This window comes from Cheilinus undulatus, linkage group 11 (assembly GCF_018320785.1).
Source record: "Cheilinus undulatus linkage group 11, ASM1832078v1, whole genome shotgun sequence".
In the NCBI taxonomy this organism is placed as follows: Eukaryota; Metazoa; Chordata; class Actinopteri; order Labriformes; family Labridae; genus Cheilinus; species Cheilinus undulatus.
Genome location: NC_054875.1, coordinates 17,308,389 through 17,331,066, shown reverse-complemented (window position 1 = coordinate 17,331,066; position 22,678 = coordinate 17,308,389). Strand labels below are relative to the sequence as shown.

Sequence of the window (22,678 nt, the reverse complement as noted above, 5' to 3'; positions counted from 1 at the left end):
ACAGACATAGAAATGGTTAGTTCTGAGAGGGGCTGAAACAGTGGGCTTTTAAGGCATGCAAAAATCCAATATTGGAGTGTTTTTCAGCAACAAACTTCACAGGCATGTTTTGGGGACCACTGAGAACATATATAAACTTGTCTTAACAGGGTAAAATATGTCCCCTTTAATTTACTCATTAACATTTTCTATAGAACTTCATGTTTTTTTAACATACAAAGGTGTATTTACCATTTATATGTGTGTTTAAGATATTTAGACTAAATGAGAAGCAGCCTTGAAAATACATCCAGTGTTTCTGTAATTTAATATCTGATTGAAACTTAACCTCAGATTTTAAAGCCCCAAGTTGCATGGCATATTATGAACATGGTTTTGTGATTTTTTTTAAATGCAACAGAAATAATGCCTATAATGAAAGGCATCTGGAATAATTCAAATACACAGTTAATTCTGCACTTTGGTGTATGACTGGATAAAATGTTTTTAGAAAGGCGACACAGTTGTAATGTCAAAAATTTGGTTTCAGAATAAAAAGTAAAAGTATAGTCAGCTATACTTCTTTAAATATCAGGGAACTGTCTCAGTCTGTTGTCTGTGAACAAGGCACAAGGAAAGAGGTGTATATATGTGTGACAGGAGTATCTGATTTCTCCTCGTCATCAGTGCTCGGTCTGAGGTCCCAGCTGTTCGAAACAGTCAGCTTGACACGAGTACCTAGTTTAGCACACATACACATACACACAAATAATTACCCATACAACAGATAGATCAGTACACAAATACATATCTGAGCTCACATTGAACATTTTAGAAATTACCTAAAGAAAATTTACAAGGAGTAGAAGAAAGAACTTGCGAACCAACACAAAATCTGGGGGGCCAGAGGGGAGGAAGCAGTTTGGTCGGCTGGTTTGTTGGATTCAGATCTGGTAGGAGTACCACGCTCATCAGGTATGGGGCTCATTCACACAGAGATTCACACATTTTCCTTTCCTTCCTCAGAATTGCATGTTTTATTTTGTTCTTGTCAAGAGGCATGCTACAAGGATAATTCTGAAAACTTGAAGCCTTAGGTTATTTCCCTGCTTTGTAAGTATTTGCTTGTGACAAAGCCTGTCAATCAGTTCATTCATTTTTTAAAGGTACACACCAAAAAAAAAAACTTTAGATTTTTACCAGAATACAAGAAAAATTTAGAATATTTCCATCATTTCAGAAAGACAAAATCAGATGTTATTTTTTTTTTCTAAAGTTTGCCTTTCTTTTGTGACTGGTGGAGACATCCAAATTTAGCTGTGATGAGATTGGATTTCACAGCCCCAGAATAGTTTGGATCAAATAGACAAGTGCCCCTCCACAGTATGTGGGTCTATGAATTTGTGAGTGTATGCAAGGGCATGAATATGTGTAAAGATGAGAATACATCACTTAAAAGTTTGTCTGTATGTGTAATGTTTCAGTGATGTTACTGTCCACATTTTCAGTCATTAACTTGTAGTGAGGGGAAATGATAATAAAGCACAATGTAGTCTTCATCATTATTCTCCTGTGTTTCAGAGGCTACATGACTAGGAGTGCTGGTTTTATATAATTATTCATTTGTTGGTTTTGAATTGTTTGGTCTTTTTCCCCAACTCCAAAGGAATAAAATAAATGTTATGTTTTTTAAAAATTTATTCCTAACCAGGGCGTATTCCAGTTGACTAAACAGTTTACCAAAACATTTTAACTGGTAAATTTCAGAAATACAAGATGAAATCATATGAAAAATCCATGATATAATGAATTCACATAACTTGAAATCCTTGCAGTTTTCTTCAGAACACAACTGATAAGACATGTTTTTGTTTTACTTAGGTGGTAAGGCACTGACATCAATCAAACAGAATGGACCAGTAAGTATATTTTCTGAAATCAATTCATAGGCCAATAAATTTAATGTTGGCACAATCCATAGAAAGTAACTTCATGACATTTTTCTATGACAACTGTGTTATGCCAACTCAAGCATTTGTTGCTGTTCACCAGTCCAGTTCAAGCATTACATGTTAAACGACTGACATAATTACAACTTAAAACAATCATTAGAAATAAAGGAGAATCACAGTATAGCTCCAAGAACACATTGATTTCCACTTCTATTTGGACTGGTAGGGGACCAACACTTCTACTAGACAAAGCTGAGGTCAAAGTGTCACTCCCAATGTTCACTCAGCCAAAGTGAGATTCTTTTTTGTGTATGTTGCTCCTTTTGTGTGAAACTAATACTGAAACTTTTCAACTTCAAACACAATTACATATAATTCGGCAAATCATTTAAACCAAAAAAAAAAAAAAAAAAAAAAAAAGAACAATGAATAACAAATAATTTGGGCCAAAATGTTAGAGTTCATTCTGGAGAGAGGACATCAAATTACTTATTTGACCTGCCCTAGTTTACAGTTTCAGTCACAGAGTCAGTGATTTTGGATTAAAATGGTGGTGGAGCAAGGACATTGTATTTTACAGGTATTAACTCAGGGGAAATAATATTTCTGAGGCTTTTTGAGAACTATAGAAGGAATTTAAAAAGATAAAGGATTTCTTCAGCTACCTAAGATGCAGAGATATATGATTTGAAATTCACCCCCTTTTGGTTATGAGAATACAGACTCTACCTTTTATAATAAACATTGATCAGAAGGAAATAGAGAAAGTAAACAAATCTAAATATCTAGGAGTTGTCCTGGACTAACAACTATCAGGACTAACTTGAATTGCTTTTGACTCATAAGATCTTGTTTACCAATAAAGGCTGCCCAGCTTTACTTACATGCAATGATTTTATCACATTTTTCATACTGTATTACTGTCTGGGGTCAGGCCACTCAATCAGCAATCAAACCACTGTTGTCCTTGTATAAACAGAGCTTAAAAATACTAGATCAGAAACCGATGAAATGGAACCATTGTAAAGTATAATTTATTGAGCTTTAAAAACTTCATAAATTTCTCGTTCATCAAAATGACTTTCAAGTGTGTGAATGATCTTGCTCCACAACTGGTCAGTGAACTGATTTAAAAGTACTCCAGTAAAGGAGCCATTACAAGAGGAGCAGTTAGTGGAGACTGTAAACCAGCAAAATGTAAAACAACATTTGGTCAGTCCTCTTTCTCAGTTAAAGGCCCACAGATCTGGAATACTCTCCCATCAGAAATAAAAACAGACTGACTTCAAAGTATTCAATAACTCAGTAAAACAATGGTTCAAGCAAAGGCAAACCTGTGAACACTAAGCTAAATGTCTTAAAGTTTTATATCAGCTCATTTTACTCCTTTTTATCTTTGTTCTTGGCTACTTCATCTATTCTCTTAATTGTCATTGTAGTCATTGTCATTCGTCTGCATGTTTATGTCTGCCTTACTGTTAGCTTCTATGTATGTGGCTGCATGTTTATGTCTGTCTTGCTGCTGCTGTTTTTATGCATTTTTTGTGGTTGTTCATTTATATCTACTGCCATTGTTAGTCTTTTATATCCATTTTACTCTGTTGTATCATATGTTATTTCTTAAAAGCCTAACCAGGGACAAGGACTGCAAATTAGCCATGTTTAGATGTCTTTGCACTGTAATTAAATGCAGCAATGCTTATGTATTGTCCCTGAAAAATAAACTGATAAATAAATAAATAAATAAATAAATAAATAAATAAATAAATAAATAAATAAACCTACTGAGCCACAGTTGTCCCATATTAAGGTGCTTTTTGATAACAGGAACTCTACCCAGGTACAAGGACCCCCCCCCCACAGGAACCAGTACCAATATATAGTTCTAATAAAAAAAAATCTTCCTCTTTAAAAGTCCCTACTCAGGGGGTAGTACTCATGGTTAGAATAGTTTTGGATTTTACATTAGTTTTTATTTTTATTTTGTTTTCACTTTCTCTGTTCAATTTCAGTTTAGTTTTGTTTTTATTTTGCAAATATGCTTTGTTTTAGTTTAGTTTCTATTTGTTTTAGTGTTAGTTTCAGCTTTTTGTTGGGCTGGGTGAAACTACATACATTTTTAAAAATATATTCTGACAGGCTACTCCTCACTTGTCATTGATTTATTGACAGATGATGTTTGAATTCAACTCCAGATTTAAAAGTACCACTGTGTGAAGTCTTTACTAATCAAATCAGGCCATTTTACTCCTCAGGCTTGAGTGTTTAGGTGCCAGCCAGTATGGTTGGTCAAAGACTAAAACAAAGCATATTTTATCCCTATTTCTATTCTACTTTAGTTACTTTTGTAAATGCACTGTACAGTTTCAGTTAGTTTTCTTTTTTTGGTTAAGCTTAGTTTTATATTTAGTTCCAGTTACTTAATTGATTTTTTCACATTTTAGTTTTGGTTATCTAGTTAGTTTTAGTTCACTTTAATAACCTTGGTAGTACTTTTCAAAGGCCCAGGAACTATAGTGCCTGGAGATGCAGTGCTGGTCTTTTTTGAGGTTAAACCAACAAGGACTCTGCCAATGGCTCTCAGGTGACCACCCAGATCATCAACATTCTAATGGTTCACGTAGGCTTAAGCTCAGTTTCCACCAGGTGTTACGTTATTAGTGAAGAGACAGAGGCCATGAATACTTTGCAGTCATGTTTACTGTGAACTCCAAGAAGTTACATCAGCCTAACAACAACATACCTGACATTAGTTCCGCTTTACAGGACACCTCACCCTTTTAGTAGGACCCTGCTTAAATGCAATACTTTACTGGAACCCCAGCAATCAAAACTCAAAATTCTTTTTAAAGCTTTTTAAAGAACATTTAGAATGAACACTTTCTTTTTATCGAAGCAGTCCCGTACCTAGACTCCTGTCCTTCTAACTTTGACTTACAAATCTAGGCATTATGGAGGACATGACACACGACCTGAATGTGTCACATTTGGCGTACTCCTTTCCTCAGTTTGTTTGATGATGTTTGTGTCTCTTGCTATGTTAGTATGTGTGTCAGTGTTACCTGGCTCGTGGGTTGCTAAAGGTGTATCAGCCACTGTCTTGGGTTGTGGGTGGTTCACTGTGCATATGTGAGTGCGATTTCTCCCAACCTGACCTTCACCAGTGTGTATAATGTAAGACCTGGGTGTTGCTGCATTCTGCAGGACAGTCCCTTGCATCTTCTCTCTTGGGAGCCACACCTTTTGGCCCGATCGCAGTGGGGTTAATGGACGGGCTCTGTGCCTCCAGTTGTGTTGGTTCTCCTTGCTCTCTTTTCGGACCTCCTGAAACCTCTGATGTTTGGCCAGAGAGGGAGTAGAGTTGTTGGGAGCTGTGGTATAGTGGTGCGCAGCTGTCTTCCCATGAGAAGTTGTGCAGGGGAGTAGCCGCTTTCCAGAGGTGTGGCTCGGTATGTCATCAATGCCTTGAGTTTTTCCCAAGCAGCAACCTCTGGTCCTAAAAAATGAAGCCAATGCAGAAGTGCAAAAAATTGCTATACCGCGACTGTCCACTTGAGGCTGGCTGCAGGAAAACTGGAAGTTCCGTCTACACATATGTTAAACAGACGGTTTTGACACACAGAATAAACTGGTTTACAGCCTGGTTCAAAACACCAAAAGTGTCTCAGCTAGTGTCTTATTGTGCTCTCACTGTATGGGGGGTGAATTTTTTTGTACCACGATTGTTTGGATTATATTTAGGATAAACCTCACTTCACGGTGATTGGTGTGTCTCATTTGATTGACAGATAGCTCGGCAGGCAGAGGCTCCGTTCCTGTCAACTGGAATGCTAGCTAGCAGGCTGACAGGAAGTCGTGCCTAGTGGGCGGGCTGTTAGGTTGATCCAAAGTTCGGTTGAGACCACGATTTCAATATGGAAGCATCAACGGATTGGCTTCAAAAGCCATTTTACTCTGCCTATTGTAAGCAGACGACTGACGTCACACGGGGTTTGTCCAATTCTTTCTACAGTCTATGGTTTTTCCCCTCCTCCTTTCCAAAGTCCTTTTACTGTAGCCACTGCCCGCTCAGCCTCCCCATTTGCCTGTGGGTACCTTGGACTACTGGTAACATGGGTAAATCCATACTCTGTGGCAAAGTCTTTGAAGGTGTCACAGCTGTATTGGGGCCCATTGTCAGACACAACTGTGTCTGGTATTCTATGACGGCTGAATGCCTCCTTCAGAGCAGCAATGACAGTGTTGACGGTGGCTATGTTAAGGTGAGCTACTTCAATGTAGCGGGAGAAGTAATCCACTACAAGAAGGCAAGTCTTTTTCTCCCAGAAGAACAAGTCTGTACCCACCCTTTGCCAGGGCCTCTCCTGGACTGGTGTGGACGTCAATGGCTCTCTATGTTCAGTCTTGTGTTGAGAACAGGTGTTACAGCTCTCAACCAGTTGTTTGATGTGTACCGACAGTCCTGGCCACCAGACAGACTGGCGGGCTCTTGCTCTACACTTGACAATCCCTTGGTGACCATTGTGACGGTTTTTGGAGCACCTCCTGTCTCATGCAGCTGGGTATCACGATTCTTTGACCTCTGAGAAGCAGTTGTCCTGCCACTGTGAGGGTCTCTTTCTCAGGCCAGTATGGTCTGAGTTCTGGAGAAAGGGCGTGCTTCTCGGCCACTCAGTCTCACAATACTTGATCAGTTTTCCACAAACGGGGTCAGCTTTTGTTTCTCTTGAATCTCTTTCATTCTTGCATCTATAGCTGGAAGGCTTTGGATAATAGTGTCTACAAACACTTTGGTCTCAGCCTTGTTGTCTCTCTCCTCCTGTGTGAAGGCATGTTTCACAGGAGCCCATGATAATGTGTCAGCTGTTATCAAATGTTTACCTGGCACATGCAGAATGTCAAATGTGAACTTCATCAGTCACAGGCGGGACCTCAGTATTCTTGGAGGAAGCTTATCCAGAGCTTTAGTGCTCAGAAGTGGCAGCAGAGGCTTGTGATCTGTCTCCAACTTAAACTTTAGTCCAACGAGGTAGGACGACAGGTGCTCACATGCCCATGTTGCCGCCAAAGCCTCCTTCTCAATCTGTGCGTAATGTTTTTCTGCCTTAGATAGGCCTCTTGAGATGAACACAATAGGTCTCCATGTTCCATCCTTCTGTTGTTGGCTTAGGACACCTCCAAGACCAAACAATGAGGCATCTGCAGACACACATGTCTCTGCTGTGGGTGAGTATGGGGCTAACACTTGTGGTGAACTCAGTTCCAATTTTAGTCTCTGGAACGCCTCCTTCTGTGGAGCACCCCAGCACCACTTGTTTCTCTCACTGAGCAAGTCTTTAAGCGGGCGGGTGTATGATGCAAGGTGAGGTAAAAACTTTCCAAAATAATTGGCCATTCCCATCACTCTCCTCATCCCTTCAACTTCGTCGGGTTCAGGCACCTCCATGATGGCCCTGATCTTATCTGGATCTGGTGTCACCCCCATGCAGTGATGTGGTGGCCCACAAACATGATACAGTCTTTTGCAAACTCACGTTTCTCTCAGGTCCTCTTCTTGTAGCCTCTTCTGGACCCTATGCAGTCGCTGGTCATGTTGTTTCATGTCCTCTCTAAACACCACAATGTCATCCACATGACACACTATGCTGTCACATATCTCCAACATCTGTGACATGTGTCATTGGAAATGCTCTGGGGCAGATGAAATCCTGAATGGCAGGCAATTGAAAGCATAAATCGCCCAAATGGGGTGATGAATGTTGTGAGGAGTGAGCTCTCCTCCGACAATGGGATTTGCCAGAAGCCGGAGGTTGCATCCAGCTCTGTGAACACCTTTGCTTCTGCTAGCATAGCTAGTATGTGGTCTACTGCTGGGAGGATATGTCTCTCTCTCCTTACTCACTTGTTCAGATGTGTCAAATCCACACACAGTCGTATCTTTTCTGAATGAGCTTTGGGTGCCATGACCATTCCAGTACACCATGGTGTAGGTTGGGTCAAATCACATCTCTTCCATACGCTGTAGCTCTGCTCTCACTTTTTCTCGCATCAGCAGGGGCATGCATTGTGGGGATGGCAGGGCATATGGGACAGCGCCTGGCTCCAATTCTATCTTGTATGGCTCACTGAGCTTTCCTAGACCAGAAAACACTGCAGAGTATTGAGCTTTGAAATCTGTCTGCTGGGACAGTCCCACAACAACACAAACATCTTGTTCTGTTGTTCTTTTTCCACAACTCAGTTTACCTTTAAACCGTCCCCTGATATCCAATTTGTGGTTTCCTGGTCCATACAGCACTTTGAGGGCTGGCTGCAGAGTCCCGTGATTTTTCAGTGAATGAGTGCTGCTTGGTATCGCTGCGACTGTTGCTCCTGTGTCCAGCTTGAAAACAATCTTTTCTCTGTTCAAGCACATCATTTCATTCCACTCCCCTATTCCGTCAGAACACATCTCACCTAGGAAGGCAAAATCCTCCTCTCCACTGGTGCCTCTGTAATGTCATGCACACCATCAGCTGACCTACATTTCTTTGCAAAATGTCCCTTTTTGTGGCATTTTCTGCATTCTGCATCACATGCAGGGCAGTCCTTCCAGAGGTGCTTCCTCTTGTGGCACATTCAGATGAGTGGCCTTCAGCTTTATCTTTGTTGGCTTTCTGCCCTCTTGTGGTCTTTTTGTGTATGGCTTCAACCTGTCTGGTTGCCTGCTGAGCTCCTCTTAGCACAGGCTGTTGCTTTTTAAATTGCTGCACTCTGTCTCACCTTGGTTATGGCCTTTTCTAGTGTCAAATCAGCATCTAGCTGTAAGCTCTCTGACAGTTTAGCATCTCTTATGCCCACCACAATTCGGCCCCGTATTAGCTGCTCTCTCAGGGCTCCGAATTCACAGTGTTCGCTCAGCATGTGCACTGCTGTTATGAAAGACTCAGTGGTAGGCAACTGGCAGCCCGTGGGCCAAAATTGGCCCACTGCCAATAATACCTGGCCCACCAGATGATATTGACTAAAAAACTGATTTAAAAATTATATATATATTTGCTCTCACAAAAAACGACAATTCCACTCAGATTTCAGAACATTAATTCAAAAGTCATGACAAAATATGATAAAATGAAATAAAGCAGCATCTGCTTGACTTCAGAAGCACACTGGCTTGAGGTTGGAATTTAATTAGCACGTGTGTGCTCTGAGAAAAAAGAGAAAAAAATCGCTCTCTGTTTGCCACTGTAACAGACAAAGCGCAAAATCTGTTTCATTGAATTAAAACAAATAACAAGCTTGGCTCAAAGATCAAATAAATACATAATAACAGCCTGTAGCAAATTCATTGATTTTAAATAAATAACTTTATTAAATTACGTTTTTGTACTATTATAATAGTATAGATGAGAAAAAAATGGTTTTTTTTGTAGGAAAGACAGGTTTTGCCTGATGAAGGTATAATTTTGGCCATTGAGTTGGTCAGAAAAAAATTTGGCCCGTGGCCAAACTTAGTTGCCGACGCCTGCTCTACACTTTCACTGTGCTCTTGATTTCGGCTCTCTCGTATATGACGTTCCTCTTGCTAACACAGTGTGCAGTGAATGTCTTCGTGACAGCTTCGTATGACTTTTTCTGCTCCTCTGTTAAAGGTAATGCACTTAAAATATCCTCGGCATCATTGTCGGCAGCATACATGAAAGCATTCACCCGAAACTCTTGAGATGTTTGTCCATGCCTAACACTATTCTGTAGCGTTCAAAGCGCTTCATCCATCTCGGCCATTCACTTGTACTGCTGAAGTTGAACTTGCCTGGTGGCGCCAGTTGTGGTGCCAGTGCCTCACTTTCCATCATTCCGTCCTCCCTCTCTAATGTCCGTGACACCGTAGGCAGGTTTAGTCCGTCTTCAAATATTGTCTAACTTCCATTTTTCCTTCTGACACCATGTTACGTTAATAGTGAAGAGACAGAGGCCATGAATACTTTGCAGTCATGTTTACTGTGAACTCCATATAACAGGAAGTTACATCACTTAATGCCGTCGACCTAACAACAGCATACCTGACATTAGTTCCACTTTACAGGACACCAGGTGGTCCAGTTTGACTGAGTATGGTTTGGCATGATTCGGTAGTAACTCCAAAATAGTTTGCATTTTCACTGACACCTATACTCTCAGTGGGTAGCATTGTAATCCAGCTGGCAAGGCTACCACCAGCTGGAACACATTTTTATTTCTCATAGCGCTGTCTTATTCCCTCTGCACCTCCTCGTCATTAACAATTGCCAGGAAGGTCTGTATCTCCGAGGTTGTCCATGGGGTGGTATTGTGCGCTGATATCATTGATTAATATTGTCCTGGTAATACTCTCTTCTTTCAAAAAATACTGCATGTTTAAACAGGGCAGGTTCTGTGTTTGTGTTTATTGGCACTGTCACTAGGGAAGTGATGATTCTTTTGACCAATAGGCAAACTGTGGTGTGTCTATTGTGTTTGTAACTCCCCCGTTTAGGGACAGATAGGTAAGCTTGGCACCCCTACAAGAGAGTCCATAGATGGTACGAGCCGTTATTTGAGCCCCTTTCCAACTTTTGATGGAAACCAGTCAAAAACCAGTGCCTACTGTGCCATACCAAACGGAACCAAACCCTTTGATGGAAACAACACATTAGGGCGCACTCACACATGGCTATCCGTACTGTGCCTGGGCCCGTTTCAGCCTAATGTCTGGTACATTTGGCCAGTGTGAGTGCAATTGTTTGGTGCTCTGGCGCGCCATGCTTTGCGTCCACACCACGGAAGGACAAGGTGGGCCTAGACACGGCACGGATGCAAATGAAGGAGCACAAGCACGGGAATGTGACGTAACATGAAGTAACAACAATAGGACCCACGTCAGAGTGCAGAGAGCATCCCAGGCTGCAGCAGCAACTGCATGCAAGAGACAGCAGGATTTTTTCTAGAGAGATACCGAGAACGATTTATTTTACAAGTTACAAAGATTTTATAAGAGCGTAAGAATTTAACTTTGCACAGCTCCATACGACCTCGTTCTAATGGATCCCAGTCCAGTCCACATTTCTGAACAGTTTCTAGCAAAGTCAGGTTTTAATGACTGTGAGAGATTTTTTGGTTAGTGAAATAAAGCTTCTTCCCTTGTTTGAGTCACAAACAGCAGCTCACAGGAAACAAACACCTTTCATCCTCCGTGCATAAAGGAGAGTGCCAAATACGTGGATGTGTGCTGGGGTTAATCACACAGCTGATTTAACCTCTCTTATTATAAGATTATAATACCATACTATCATCCACTGAATTAATTTACCTTTAATTCTATTTCATGTCAAAAAGTGAAATTGTGATCTTGATCACTGACGTTTGCACCGAACATCGTGTATTAATCCTGCGGAATTTTCACTTTCAGCTCTCGTCAGATGGTTAAATTGCTCTCTACAAGGTAAAAAAATCTTTTAACTGAACATTTAATCCTGCTCTGGATACAGGCTTTCTATGACATGAGAGCTTGTTTGGCACAGCACTGAAAGTAATCCAAACATACGCAGAGAGATGGCACAGTTCATGACGCATAGGGGAATGCCAGGGGGATTCAGACAGTATACAGACACGCAGAATAATGACTGTATAGGGCTCATACGAGTTAAAAAGTCAGGGTTTCATTTAGCAGAAGTGCCTGGAACTCTGATCAGGCTCCAGATTATATGCTGTGAGCGATAACTCTCCACTACGAACCGCTTTCACTCTGTCTCTCCTCACTGGGCTCAGAACAGTTAACGCAGCCTACTGATCCCAAGTCAGCTGAAATAACTTTGGTGTCTGATTAGATATCGTATAAATCTTTTGCTGTTTCAAAGCCTAAAAAACAATACTTATAAATACTGAGCCATCAGCACGTATAAGTTCATCAATGGTGGATTCTCCTTGTGATGACGTCGGTGTGTGACATATCCGTGCCCAGGCCTGGATGCGTTGAGCAGTGTGAGTGTGGACCAAAGGGGGGACAGGGGAGGGGGTCAAATGGGCTTCAGCACGGATAGAATATGGCCCGGTTCGGATGGCAGGTGCACCATTAGATTTCAGGCCCCAGCCAGATTTAAAGAAGCTTTTTTCGAGGAAAGGTGAAATGTTGAACAACAGGTCCTCGTTTGGATCAAGCGTTGGACACCCATGACCTGGATGACTGAGCACCAACGCAGACATTTGATATGATTATGATCAAATTTTATGGATTATAAGTCATTCCCCCAACCCAGACCCATCATTACAATACTTACCAATATAAATAAAAAAGGTCAAAAAAAAAAAAAAAAAAAACCTCATCAATATTAACACTACTATACTTCCCACTACTGTACTTGCTTGATTTCCATAATCTTCCCAGGACTTTCTGACCTGGTAATGTAGACAAGAGTGGGCCACAGAAACCAGTTTCTTGAAAAAAAGTTCCTAGAACTAAGTTTCCTGGGACTTTAGGTTGAAAAAGATTATTTTGAAACAATACCCAGGTTACAAATGAAAAGAAAAAAGACGGATTTTGTTGCAGGAGAAGAGAGAGCTACTTCTTTTGACTGTCTTTGGAAAGTAGTGGACCACAGTGGGCACTACACCTTAGCTTATAGCTGCAGATGATTTACCATCTAAGTTTATTCCCTCCATTCGTGTCTGTTTAGTATGTACAATTAGACTAAATAAAGAATTAAAAGGAGAGGACTATCTCTTCATGTCAGTGTTAATATAGTTAGCAACCAGATTTGTTCTTACTTGCTTTTTGTTTGTCTGTGTGTCAGGGAGGATGACAAAAACTCTGTGGATATCCATGACAACCCTCCAGCTCCAGAAAATGTTGTGAGAGAGGAGGGAGACACCGTGAGTAACAGAACCATGTAAACCCCCTTATGGAATTCCAGCATGGTTTTAAATAGCCACCAGCTGGGACAGGAACATAGTGCAGAGTCAATTGAAAAAGTACCCTTTACCCTCAGTGTTTTTGTCTTGTTTTTTTTCCTCCACAGATGGACACACTACTTCTTATATGTAAGGGGTTATCATTGGGTTTTAGAAAAATGCCTCAGTTCTATAAAGCAGAACGTGACACTTAACAACACAATGCCAATCTGTTAAACATCAAACTATATACAAAACTGTGTGCACACTTCATTTGTCATTACAAAATTACAGTCATCAATCAGCATGGCTATGAATAAGTAATATACCTTACCAGAACAAATGTGCAAGGGCACAAACAAAAACAGCTGTGTATCGTGATGTCATATGGATTGTACCATTATTCACTCTAACTCAATGTAATGCAAGGAACGAGTCTTGATTAAAAGACATTAAGGAGGAATGTTGTGCAACACCTGATATCAAGACAACTTATTAAAAAATATTTCATACAAAATTAACATCATTTTCCCTTTTAAAGGAAAAGATGAACTATTATCACATTTTTATCCTTACCCTCTGTTCACATAGTACCATTATCATCTGTTATTTTCCCCATGCTTCCCTGCTGCTTCCCTATGTTGTGTAAGAAATGAATTTGCTCTTTGTGTGTTCAGGTCTATTTCATATACGAGGAGGAGGTGGAGGTAGAGGAGAAGGAACCAGAACCTCCTGAGCCGGTTGTCATGGTCAATGACAAACCCCACAAGTTTAAGGACCACTACTGCAAGAAGCCCAAATTCTGTGATGTCTGTGCTCGCATGATAGTCTGTATGTAGAAAAAAGATGGAAAACAAAAGAAAATAAAAAAGTAAAATAAAATGTAAAAAAAAAAAAAAAAAACACCACACAAACAAAATTACAATAGTTTATATAGAAAATGTGATATATCTTCTTTGTATTTTGCTTCTGTTTCAGACTGACGTTTGACTGACGCTTTCTTTATTTTCCAGTGAACAACAAGTTTGCTTTAAGATGTAAAAACTGCAAAACCAACATCCACCACTCATGTCAGTCCTATGTCGAGTTCCAGAGATGCTTTGGAAAAATTGTGAGTCTTATTCCTGCAGTCAAACAGCATTAAAATAATCTACTCACCTAAATCAGAAAAGTAGAACATTTAAATGTATACTCACATCACTGTGTCCTCATGATAAGAATATTCATACAATGACTTTAAATATTGACCCAAAATCTTGTTTCCTGAAGCCTCCTGGCTTCAGGAGGGCCTACAGCTCCCCCCTGTACAGCAGTGACCAACCAGATCCAAGTAAGTCAACAGAAAGATAGTATTTTCTATACATACAAAGACTTAATTCTGTATTCATCACAGGCCCATAGCAACCATAGCGGAAAGGGGGTTGGACCTTTTTGCAGTTTCTCCCTTCATAAAAATAGCAAATGATTTGAGTTTCAAAGTTGAGGGTGGCATTGGGAGGACAATGCAATTCTCATGAGTTTGAGCCATCCAAAAATAATTGCCCAAATGGTTCTGGATAGCTGATGCTTATTATGTTAGAATGACAAATGATGTAAAAAGAAGATTAATGTTGGTATTGGCAACACAAAGGCATAGCAAGGCAAGTATGACATTTGGATGTATTTCTCCTTTACAAATGAGAAGGTAACTAATAACAATGGATAACAAACTAACTTTCTATGTTCTATGTTATTTGTAAAAAAAAAAAAAAAAAAAAATCTGATACTACATAGGACACAGAGGATGTGATAAGTACATGCTCCATTCTTATTGATAAAGTATGCTCTACTCTTCAATAAAGAATTTCTCTGAGCACATATGTAACAGCACATTACAGAGGATGAATGCTGTTGATGTCCCACTGAGACATCAGACTTTAAATGCTCTTTCTGACTGTCAATGACAGCCACCAGTTCTTTGAATATATGTTTGATTATAATGTCCGTCTGTCAAATAAAGTAGAGTAAAGCTTCATAATGGCTGACTACCTGATTCACAAAGGATTGTGCTGCTTTTGCACCCGTTAAAACTGTGACTGGAAAAGAAATAATTTAAACAACACATGGGGGTTTTATGCCACCCACCTTCATTAAAGCTTCTGTGTGCCTGTGGGAGTGAATGACACATACTGAGGGGCAGGTGAAGTTTTAAGAAAGCATTCTCCTCTGCAGTTTTTTTTTTTTTTTTTTATACATAATGATTTTTATGACATGCAGCTGTGCTGTATGTTCTCATACGAGAGTTCTATTTTCAAGGACAATCACAAAAGTTTTTTTCTGTTAACAAGAAAAGGGTTTTTGTTTGGTTTGAATTTTTTTTTTAGCATTATGGGGCATCGGGGACACACACTAACCCCAAATCAATCACTCAATCAATCAATCAGTCAATAAATACATAAAATCATAATCATAAATTCTTGAGCTTTGGTAGTGACCAGGGTTTTTTTTTCAAACCCTCCACCTCCCCTGGCTATGGGCTTGTATCAGTGTATTGTCTATGAAAACATACAGAATTGTGAATATGGTAATCTGTCCTTTTACCTAACTGACTTCTCTGTTCTTGAACAGACAACCCAAACAGGAATGATCCTGTTTTTGACACACTGCGTGTCGGTGTCATCATGGCAAATAAGGAGCGTAAAAAGAATGAAAATGACAAGAAAAATGTGAGTGTGAAATATAACTGTAACTAAAGTGTAATTCCTACATGTTTCAACATGTCTATTTCTCATTTAATAAAGGTTCATAACACTGGAGGAGGAAACTGTTTAAGCATGAGCAGATACATCATTAGGTTATACAGAATGTTCTGAAAGGACATGAAACATTTTTTCCAATTATTATTTCTGATGAAAAACGTCTTTTCTCTAGATGATGATGATGATGGAAGAGGAAGAAGAAGAGAGCCAACAGCCCAAAGAGAATGAAGAAGGAGAAGGTACAAGAAAAATAATATAGCTGTTTGAAGGTCTCTGTTAGGGAACAACATAGGCTAGTTGGGGTCAGGTCTAGTGCAAGCATTGTGTAGCACTAAGCAAGAGGAAATGATGCCCTCTTGCCATTTGCAACGTAGCATACAAGAAACAACATACCAATAACAACACATGAAAAGCAAAATGCACTAAGGCTGTCACAATGGAAGTGTGTCTAAATCATTAATAATATTAGAGTCTCCTTGAGTCAACATGTGAGCCATTTGCAGGTGAATGAACAAACGTCAGATTTAAAAATATATGCACCATTACTCTGATATCCTGATAGAAGATGTGCAGTAGGGTCAGGACGTGTACAACAGTTTTATTCCAAAAAAGGACCTCTGCTGAGCAAATTTTTCTACTGAACAACACATACAGTACATAAAGAGCATGCAAATGCACACATACATGCACATATACACACACTTATTTGGATGACTTATTTTAGAAGTTTGCACAGAGTTTACATATCCACAGCATTATCTAGGCCTATTTTAATTTTCTGAGTTTTCATTTTGTGCTTATTGAGCAGCAATGCTGGTGCTGCTTGCAATCTCATGACTTCAAAAGTTGGATTTGACAGTGGTTTTGAAGGCAGGCTAGCTTTTGGTACAGTGCTTCCTGCTCCTCAAGTTTAAGTGGCAGTTAATGTTCTGTTGATCACTGAACTTGGTGATGGTACCTAAAGGTAGCACATGCTTCAGTAGTGCTTATGCTAGCATATGCCTTCGCAACAGCCATTACTGAGCCATCAGGATTTGAACTTCCATTGCCAGGAATAATACATCTGAAAAACATATCTCTTTGTTTTATTAATCCTGTCTCCTTAAAGAGGGGTATTATGCCTTTTTTCAAGGCTTTATACCATCGCTCTGATACCCATGTAGTAGCTTTAAATGGTTTACAGCTCAAAAAACTCCTCATGTTTCTCACACTGGCATCCTGAAAAACCCTCATTTTAACCTCCGTCTGACACGCTTCATTTTCGCTGCTGTCTCTGTAAACCCCCCCCCCCCACAGACCTGCTTTCCTTCGATTGGCCGATTTTCCGGAGGCTGGCCGGTGGCAGGACTCAATGTTTTGTGCCCGCCCCCTCCAATGTGGCTATGTTGTTATGCTAGTAGTTGAAAACTTTGAATGAACTGGTCTGACTGAGTAAAATATGGCGAATATTGATATACGTCCGTACATGTTAGACCTGGAGTCTGATCCTGGTGGTTTGGACGGAGAGGGGGAAGAAAACCAGCAGCAGCGAAGGATAGAGCAGGACGTATCTGTTTGGTAAGTGTTTAATTACTGTGTTACTAAATGGCTAAATGGCTAAAAGGCCTTGTGGAGGCGATCTGTTCTGCTTTGCCGGCAGCACGGACGAACCAGTCAGGAGATCCTATTGCGATGACCTCATCAGTTTGCTCCATTGAAATTTCGTCTCGGGAAGATCTCGGAGAGATTCACAATGAACCGTTTTCATCAGTTTACAGTCTACCCTAACCCTAATTCCAAGATTAGTGCCACATACATTTATCTTGTGGTTTGAAAATTTGCATACGTGGAGTATGGACACCCAACATTGTGACTTTATATTTATGTTTTAAAAATTGGAAAAGTATAATACCCCCTCTTTAAGGATGAACTTTTTTGACTCACATCCAGATAATTTTTATCATTTGGTCATACTGCTGTGCAAGTTTGTGTTGGTAAATGTCAGTCAGTCATAAGAGTTGGGGTGGTAGCAAGGGTTGGGTGTGGCTGCAAGGGCAAGAGAAATATTTATCGGCTGTTTATTGTTCTTATAGAAAGTGGGCAGCATTGCAGTTGGTAACTTTAAAGTCTTAGTGCATATTTCTGTTCCTACCACAGTGCTGCTGTAGGCGGGTGCCTATAGTTCTCCAAAAGGGCGGGTGGTTGTGGTCAAAGATAAAATGTTCAGATTTCTGTAACAGTCATGATATTGATATACAGAAAAAAGTCTGAAACACAAAACCCAGTCATAACATCCATCAAAAGAAAAAGGTTTTAATGATGACTGCAATGCTCACACAGGAAAGCCTGATGATAAGAAGGAGAAAGGAGGAGACAAAGCTGATGACAAGGTAAAAAAAAAGACACATCAAAGCATAATAGTTTTGCTTTGATAATTTATTGAAGTGCAGCTTTATTCATGAGCTGCAATACTGCATATATGTCAATGTTATTAGAATACAGTTGTTGTGTGGCATCTGTGTTGTTTTACCAACAGGCTAAGGGAACATTCTCCCATTCCCACTATTATCTGGCCCTCTACCGCTTCAAAGCAATAGAGAAAGATGACCTCGACTTCCAGTATGTTTAAAGACACAAAAAGCTTTAAAAAATGCAGTTATTATACAGTATATTAATTATTTATTTCTTCATTAATTCAAGTAAACCTACTTTACTTCCCTAAAGCAAAAACAGCCCTTTTAAAATTACCTGTTACACAAAAAAATCAGTTATTACAAACACTTATTTTGTTTGTGTGTACCAGCCCTGGTGATCGGATCACTGTACTAGATGACTCCAATGAAGAATGGTGGAGGGTAAGGTTATCAACTCTATATCTGTTGACCTTTATTTGGTCCTTTTTTGTACTCTAATTGAGTTCGTGGTAAATTTGGTTTTAACTTAGTTACAACTATGAGAACTTCACACTTTTTTATTCAAGTTTCTGCAAAGAATAAAATTTGCTCATTCTCTAATTTCAGGGAAAGATGGGGGAGAAAACGGGCTACTTCCCTACCAACTACCTCATAAAAGTGAAAGCATCAGAAAGAGTTTTTAAGGTGACACGCTCCTTTGTTGGTAACAGAGAAATGGGACAAATCACACTGAAGAAAGATCAGGTATTTCACTGCTGTGTTCATGTATATTAACAACATGCAAAATCTCTGAAATCAAGTTTTGGATGATTTAGAAATAAAGTAAAGTAAATTGAGTGACTACATTTTTTTTAATTTGAGTAGTGAAAAAATGTTTGTACCCTCAGTAGCAGCACAGGTGCATCATTCAGACTATAGAATGAGCTGTATGTAGAATGTGATAATTCAAGTTGATGATGCCAATATTTTGTGTTTAAATATGTTCACTGTTTTATTCAGATTGTGGTCAAAAAGGGAGATGAGAAAGGTGGCTACTTGAAGGTCAGCACTGGACGCAAGCTGGGCTACTTCCCCGCTGATCTGCTGGAGGAGATTACTGTGACATAAAGACACAAGTGGAGATTGTGGAGATTGTATGATGTAATGGCTCTTGTTTTGGTAACACCAATGCCCAGATTCTTTATGTAACTGCCTGCTGAATAATGATGGGTTGTTGAGGAAGCCTGAAAGAATTGCAGAAGGGTCTTACTAAATGTACTGATTAATAGGATGCAATAGAATCTAGCACTGAGCTGTTTCTTAATCAATCAGCTATTAAAGCTTTTAGATCAAATGGACAAAAGGAGATTTGACAACAAATGGGAACATATTATTAAATCAAATTACTCATGAGAAAATCACAACTTAGCTTCAATAGTGACATCTAACAGTCAGATTCTTGATTGTGACCCTTATTTATGATAGTAACCGTGGCAACCAGTGGAATTGAAAAAAGTGCATCTGTTATTTGGTCTCTTCTGTGGTACTGTAGAAACATGCAAAACGGAGAAATACAAGATGGCAGAGTTGGTGGAGGGCACCTTCCCACGTATAAATTGATGGCTAATTCCTAGTGAATAAAAATAAAATGATTTTAGATATTCAAGTGTTTTAATACTTATTCAGATAGGCCTACTTAAATAAAAATAAATAAAATATTTAACATATTTGTTTAATTCTGACCAAATTCCCCTAAATGCTACTAGGCAAAATATTACACACCTTTAAACTTTTTTGATGTAGATAGTATATTTCAGTCTCATTCAGCAAAACTGCAATTTAAAATGACACTACAAATTGTGGTATAGCCTACAAATTAATCGTTTTGCATAGTATTTTATTTAATTAGAAATGATACAATCACTTTTTTAAGCATTAAAGAGGTCCATCCTATTCTCTGAAATAGATGCTTCAAAGTCATTTTAACATGTGCAACACGTATGTCATGCTGATTTTTCTAGATCAACTTTTCTTTTTCAAAAACAATGTGTAGCAGTTACAGTGCTAAAAACAGTTTCAAATGTTTTCCCTTGTAGCTATTGAAAAACAGGCAAATGCTCTAAGACCTTTTTTTTCAATTGTTCAACCTGAAGTGTTCTTGAAAACTCTATGGTGTTTAATGAATACCTCTGAATGCTATTGTGATACACAAATTTAACTTGTTTGACATGCAGAATATACATATTGTGCCACTTTGGCCCTTGATCATTTCCTGTATTCATGCTTTGTAATGATTCTGACATGACAAGTAGCTGAAATCTAGATTCAAGTCAGGATGTTACTGTTCTGGATAGAAAAAATGTTCTCACCAGGACCAAATATATTTATGAAACACAAAGTGCATCACTAATACTTGTTATTATTATTAAAACTTAAGATGATAAAGGATTTGAAAAAAAAAAAGAATCTAAAACACAATTCAGAGAAAAATGCTAGAAAATAATGATACATCATTTTGAATTTAAAGTCCCTATAAAGTGATATTAAAAAATCTTTATATTAGATTCATAGTATGACAGGCACTGTGTTGTGAACCATCAGGCTAATTTTCAGTCATAAATAAACATCTCTAAGTATAAACAATTAAGCTTAAAATCATGAAAAATGAGTTAATTAAATCCACTCTTGTCAGTTGAATAAGCTGAAGCCACACCCTCATAGAAGAAAAAAATGCTTCTGATCAGAATGCAGCTGTCTGGCTCTGTGCAACAGCGGAGAGACAGAAGTTGGGGATTCACTTTACTGTTTTATGGAACAATCTCTCCATTATGATACTATTAATGACCTGTAGTCTACTGTGGCTGATAGATATGGGCAATTAACCTCACAGTGAACATAAACATGTAACTGACTGTTAACTTCCAATGACGGCAGTGTCATCAGGTAACAAAAGACTGTACTGAGCTGAACTGCTTAGTGATTTTATATCATAGTGCTGGGGGGGGGGCGGGGTCATTCTCAAAAGATATCAGTGATGTCATGGGTTCATGTATTTTCCCAGCCCAAATTAAACCAAGTCAGGAAAAATAATAAAAAATAATACAAAAAATCAAAATTAAAAAAGGTCAGTCGCACAGTGATCTCAGTGTTTTTACACGTTTACAGCAACCTTATTCCAACATATTTAGTGTGTTAAGAAACACATTTTGGATTTCACTTTACATGGACTTTAAAGGTATGATCAATAAGAAATTTCAGAAACTTTTGCCTGTGCTGCACCAGAGGGAGCTCCTCCACTAAGCCTGATTTTTCTGATAGCTTTGTATTATCCCAAGAAAATATTTGGTGTGAAATAAATTTGAGACATGTTGAGTTCATTGCAAGTGTTTAACCCTCCTGATAATGAATAAACCTTTTTTGTTAAGCTCTGATTGATAAGCAATGTTATCTCAAAGACATCTTACACTGTGCTCTTTGTTTTGTTACTTACAAAGACTTAACATTAATCCACCATGAGCAAAGCACTAAACAACATTAAGCAAAGTCATAGTGGCAAGGAAACATCCTTTAAACAAGCAGAAACCTTAAGCAGAAGCAGAATCACATTACTCACCCATTTCCCATAGCTGCACTGAACATGTAAGTTGATAGGACAATGCAGAGGAGAGACTTTGTCCTGGTTGTATATCCAGCATAAACTTATTTGTTTCTAATGCCACTGACAATGGTAACAATATGTGTAGAATTAGCAATAAGAGAAATATATGAAAGAGACAACACTTAAATATAAGCAACCATTAGTAACCAAGATGAATAATTAAAGGTAGAGAAATAATGCTGATATCTTTAACATTTTAAACTAGAAACAAAAACAACAACTGCAAAATCTTTTGTACCGCCCAAATATAAATGATGGAAAAGAAGGAATTAGGAAGAATGATGTTCCACAGTTTGAGAACAAAATAAAAAATTTAAACTGGGAATCAGTGGTACAATCATGTGATTTGAATAATTACTGCAATATTTTAATGGATTCATTAACAAAGACAATAAAAAAATATACAAAACCATTGAAACCTGGTAAAAAAGGTCCTTCTCTTCCTTGGATTTACCATAACATCCGTCAGCTAATGAAGAAGAGGGACCTTGCTTTAAAAAAATTCTTCGTCCACAAAATTATATACGGACATTCTGATTTTTAAAGGACTCCGAAACAAAGTTGTTAGTGAACTAAGAAAAGAAATGACTGCTAATTTCACAAAGTTAATTACAGTAAGGGGGGGAATAGTTCATCTTTATGGAGACATATCAATAAGCTTACTAAGCGTGAGCTGAATCAAAGTAAAAGTGTCATAAAATTAGATTTAAATGGTGTTATTAGCTCTGATAACATGGAAGTAGCAAATGCACTAAATAACTATTTTGTGCAATCAGTGCAGGAACTGGCAGCAAATTTCCAACCGATAGGGGTGCCTGACATTCCTGTAAAAGACCAGCCAAACTCTTTTGTCATTACACTGACTGATGAGGGCAAAATTCAACAAATAATAAAGCAATTAAATAACTCTAAAGCTAAAGATATATTTGGATTAGATAGTGAATTCTTAAAGAAGCATTCTACTCTTATAAAGCCAATAACACACATGATAAATTTATCCATTAATGCAGGAAAATTCCCCCAAATGTTCAAACAAGGAGTCATAACACCAATATTTAAATCCTGTGAACCTGACAGAGCCTGTAACTACAGGCC

General features: G+C 38.7%; 1 protein-coding gene across 1 annotated transcript; it reads left to right on the top strand.

Annotated features, from left to right (window-relative positions):
• Nucleotides 1-709: 709 nt before the first annotated feature.
• On the top strand, nt 710-21,381 carry stac3 (SH3 and cysteine rich domain 3). Its single transcript, XM_041798626.1, has 13 exons — nt 710-954; nt 1,861-1,898; nt 12,719-12,797; nt 13,493-13,646; nt 13,829-13,926; nt 14,085-14,145; nt 15,423-15,520; nt 15,726-15,792; nt 17,873-17,922; nt 18,069-18,151; nt 18,336-18,387; nt 18,553-18,690; nt 18,946-21,381. Exons 2-13 carry the CDS (start codon nt 1,891-1,893, stop codon nt 19,051-19,053), a joined length of 996 nt encoding a protein of 331 aa, XP_041654560.1. The 5' UTR covers nt 710-954; nt 1,861-1,890; the 3' UTR covers nt 19,054-21,381.
• The last annotated feature ends 1,297 nt before the right edge of the window (nt 21,382-22,678 follow it).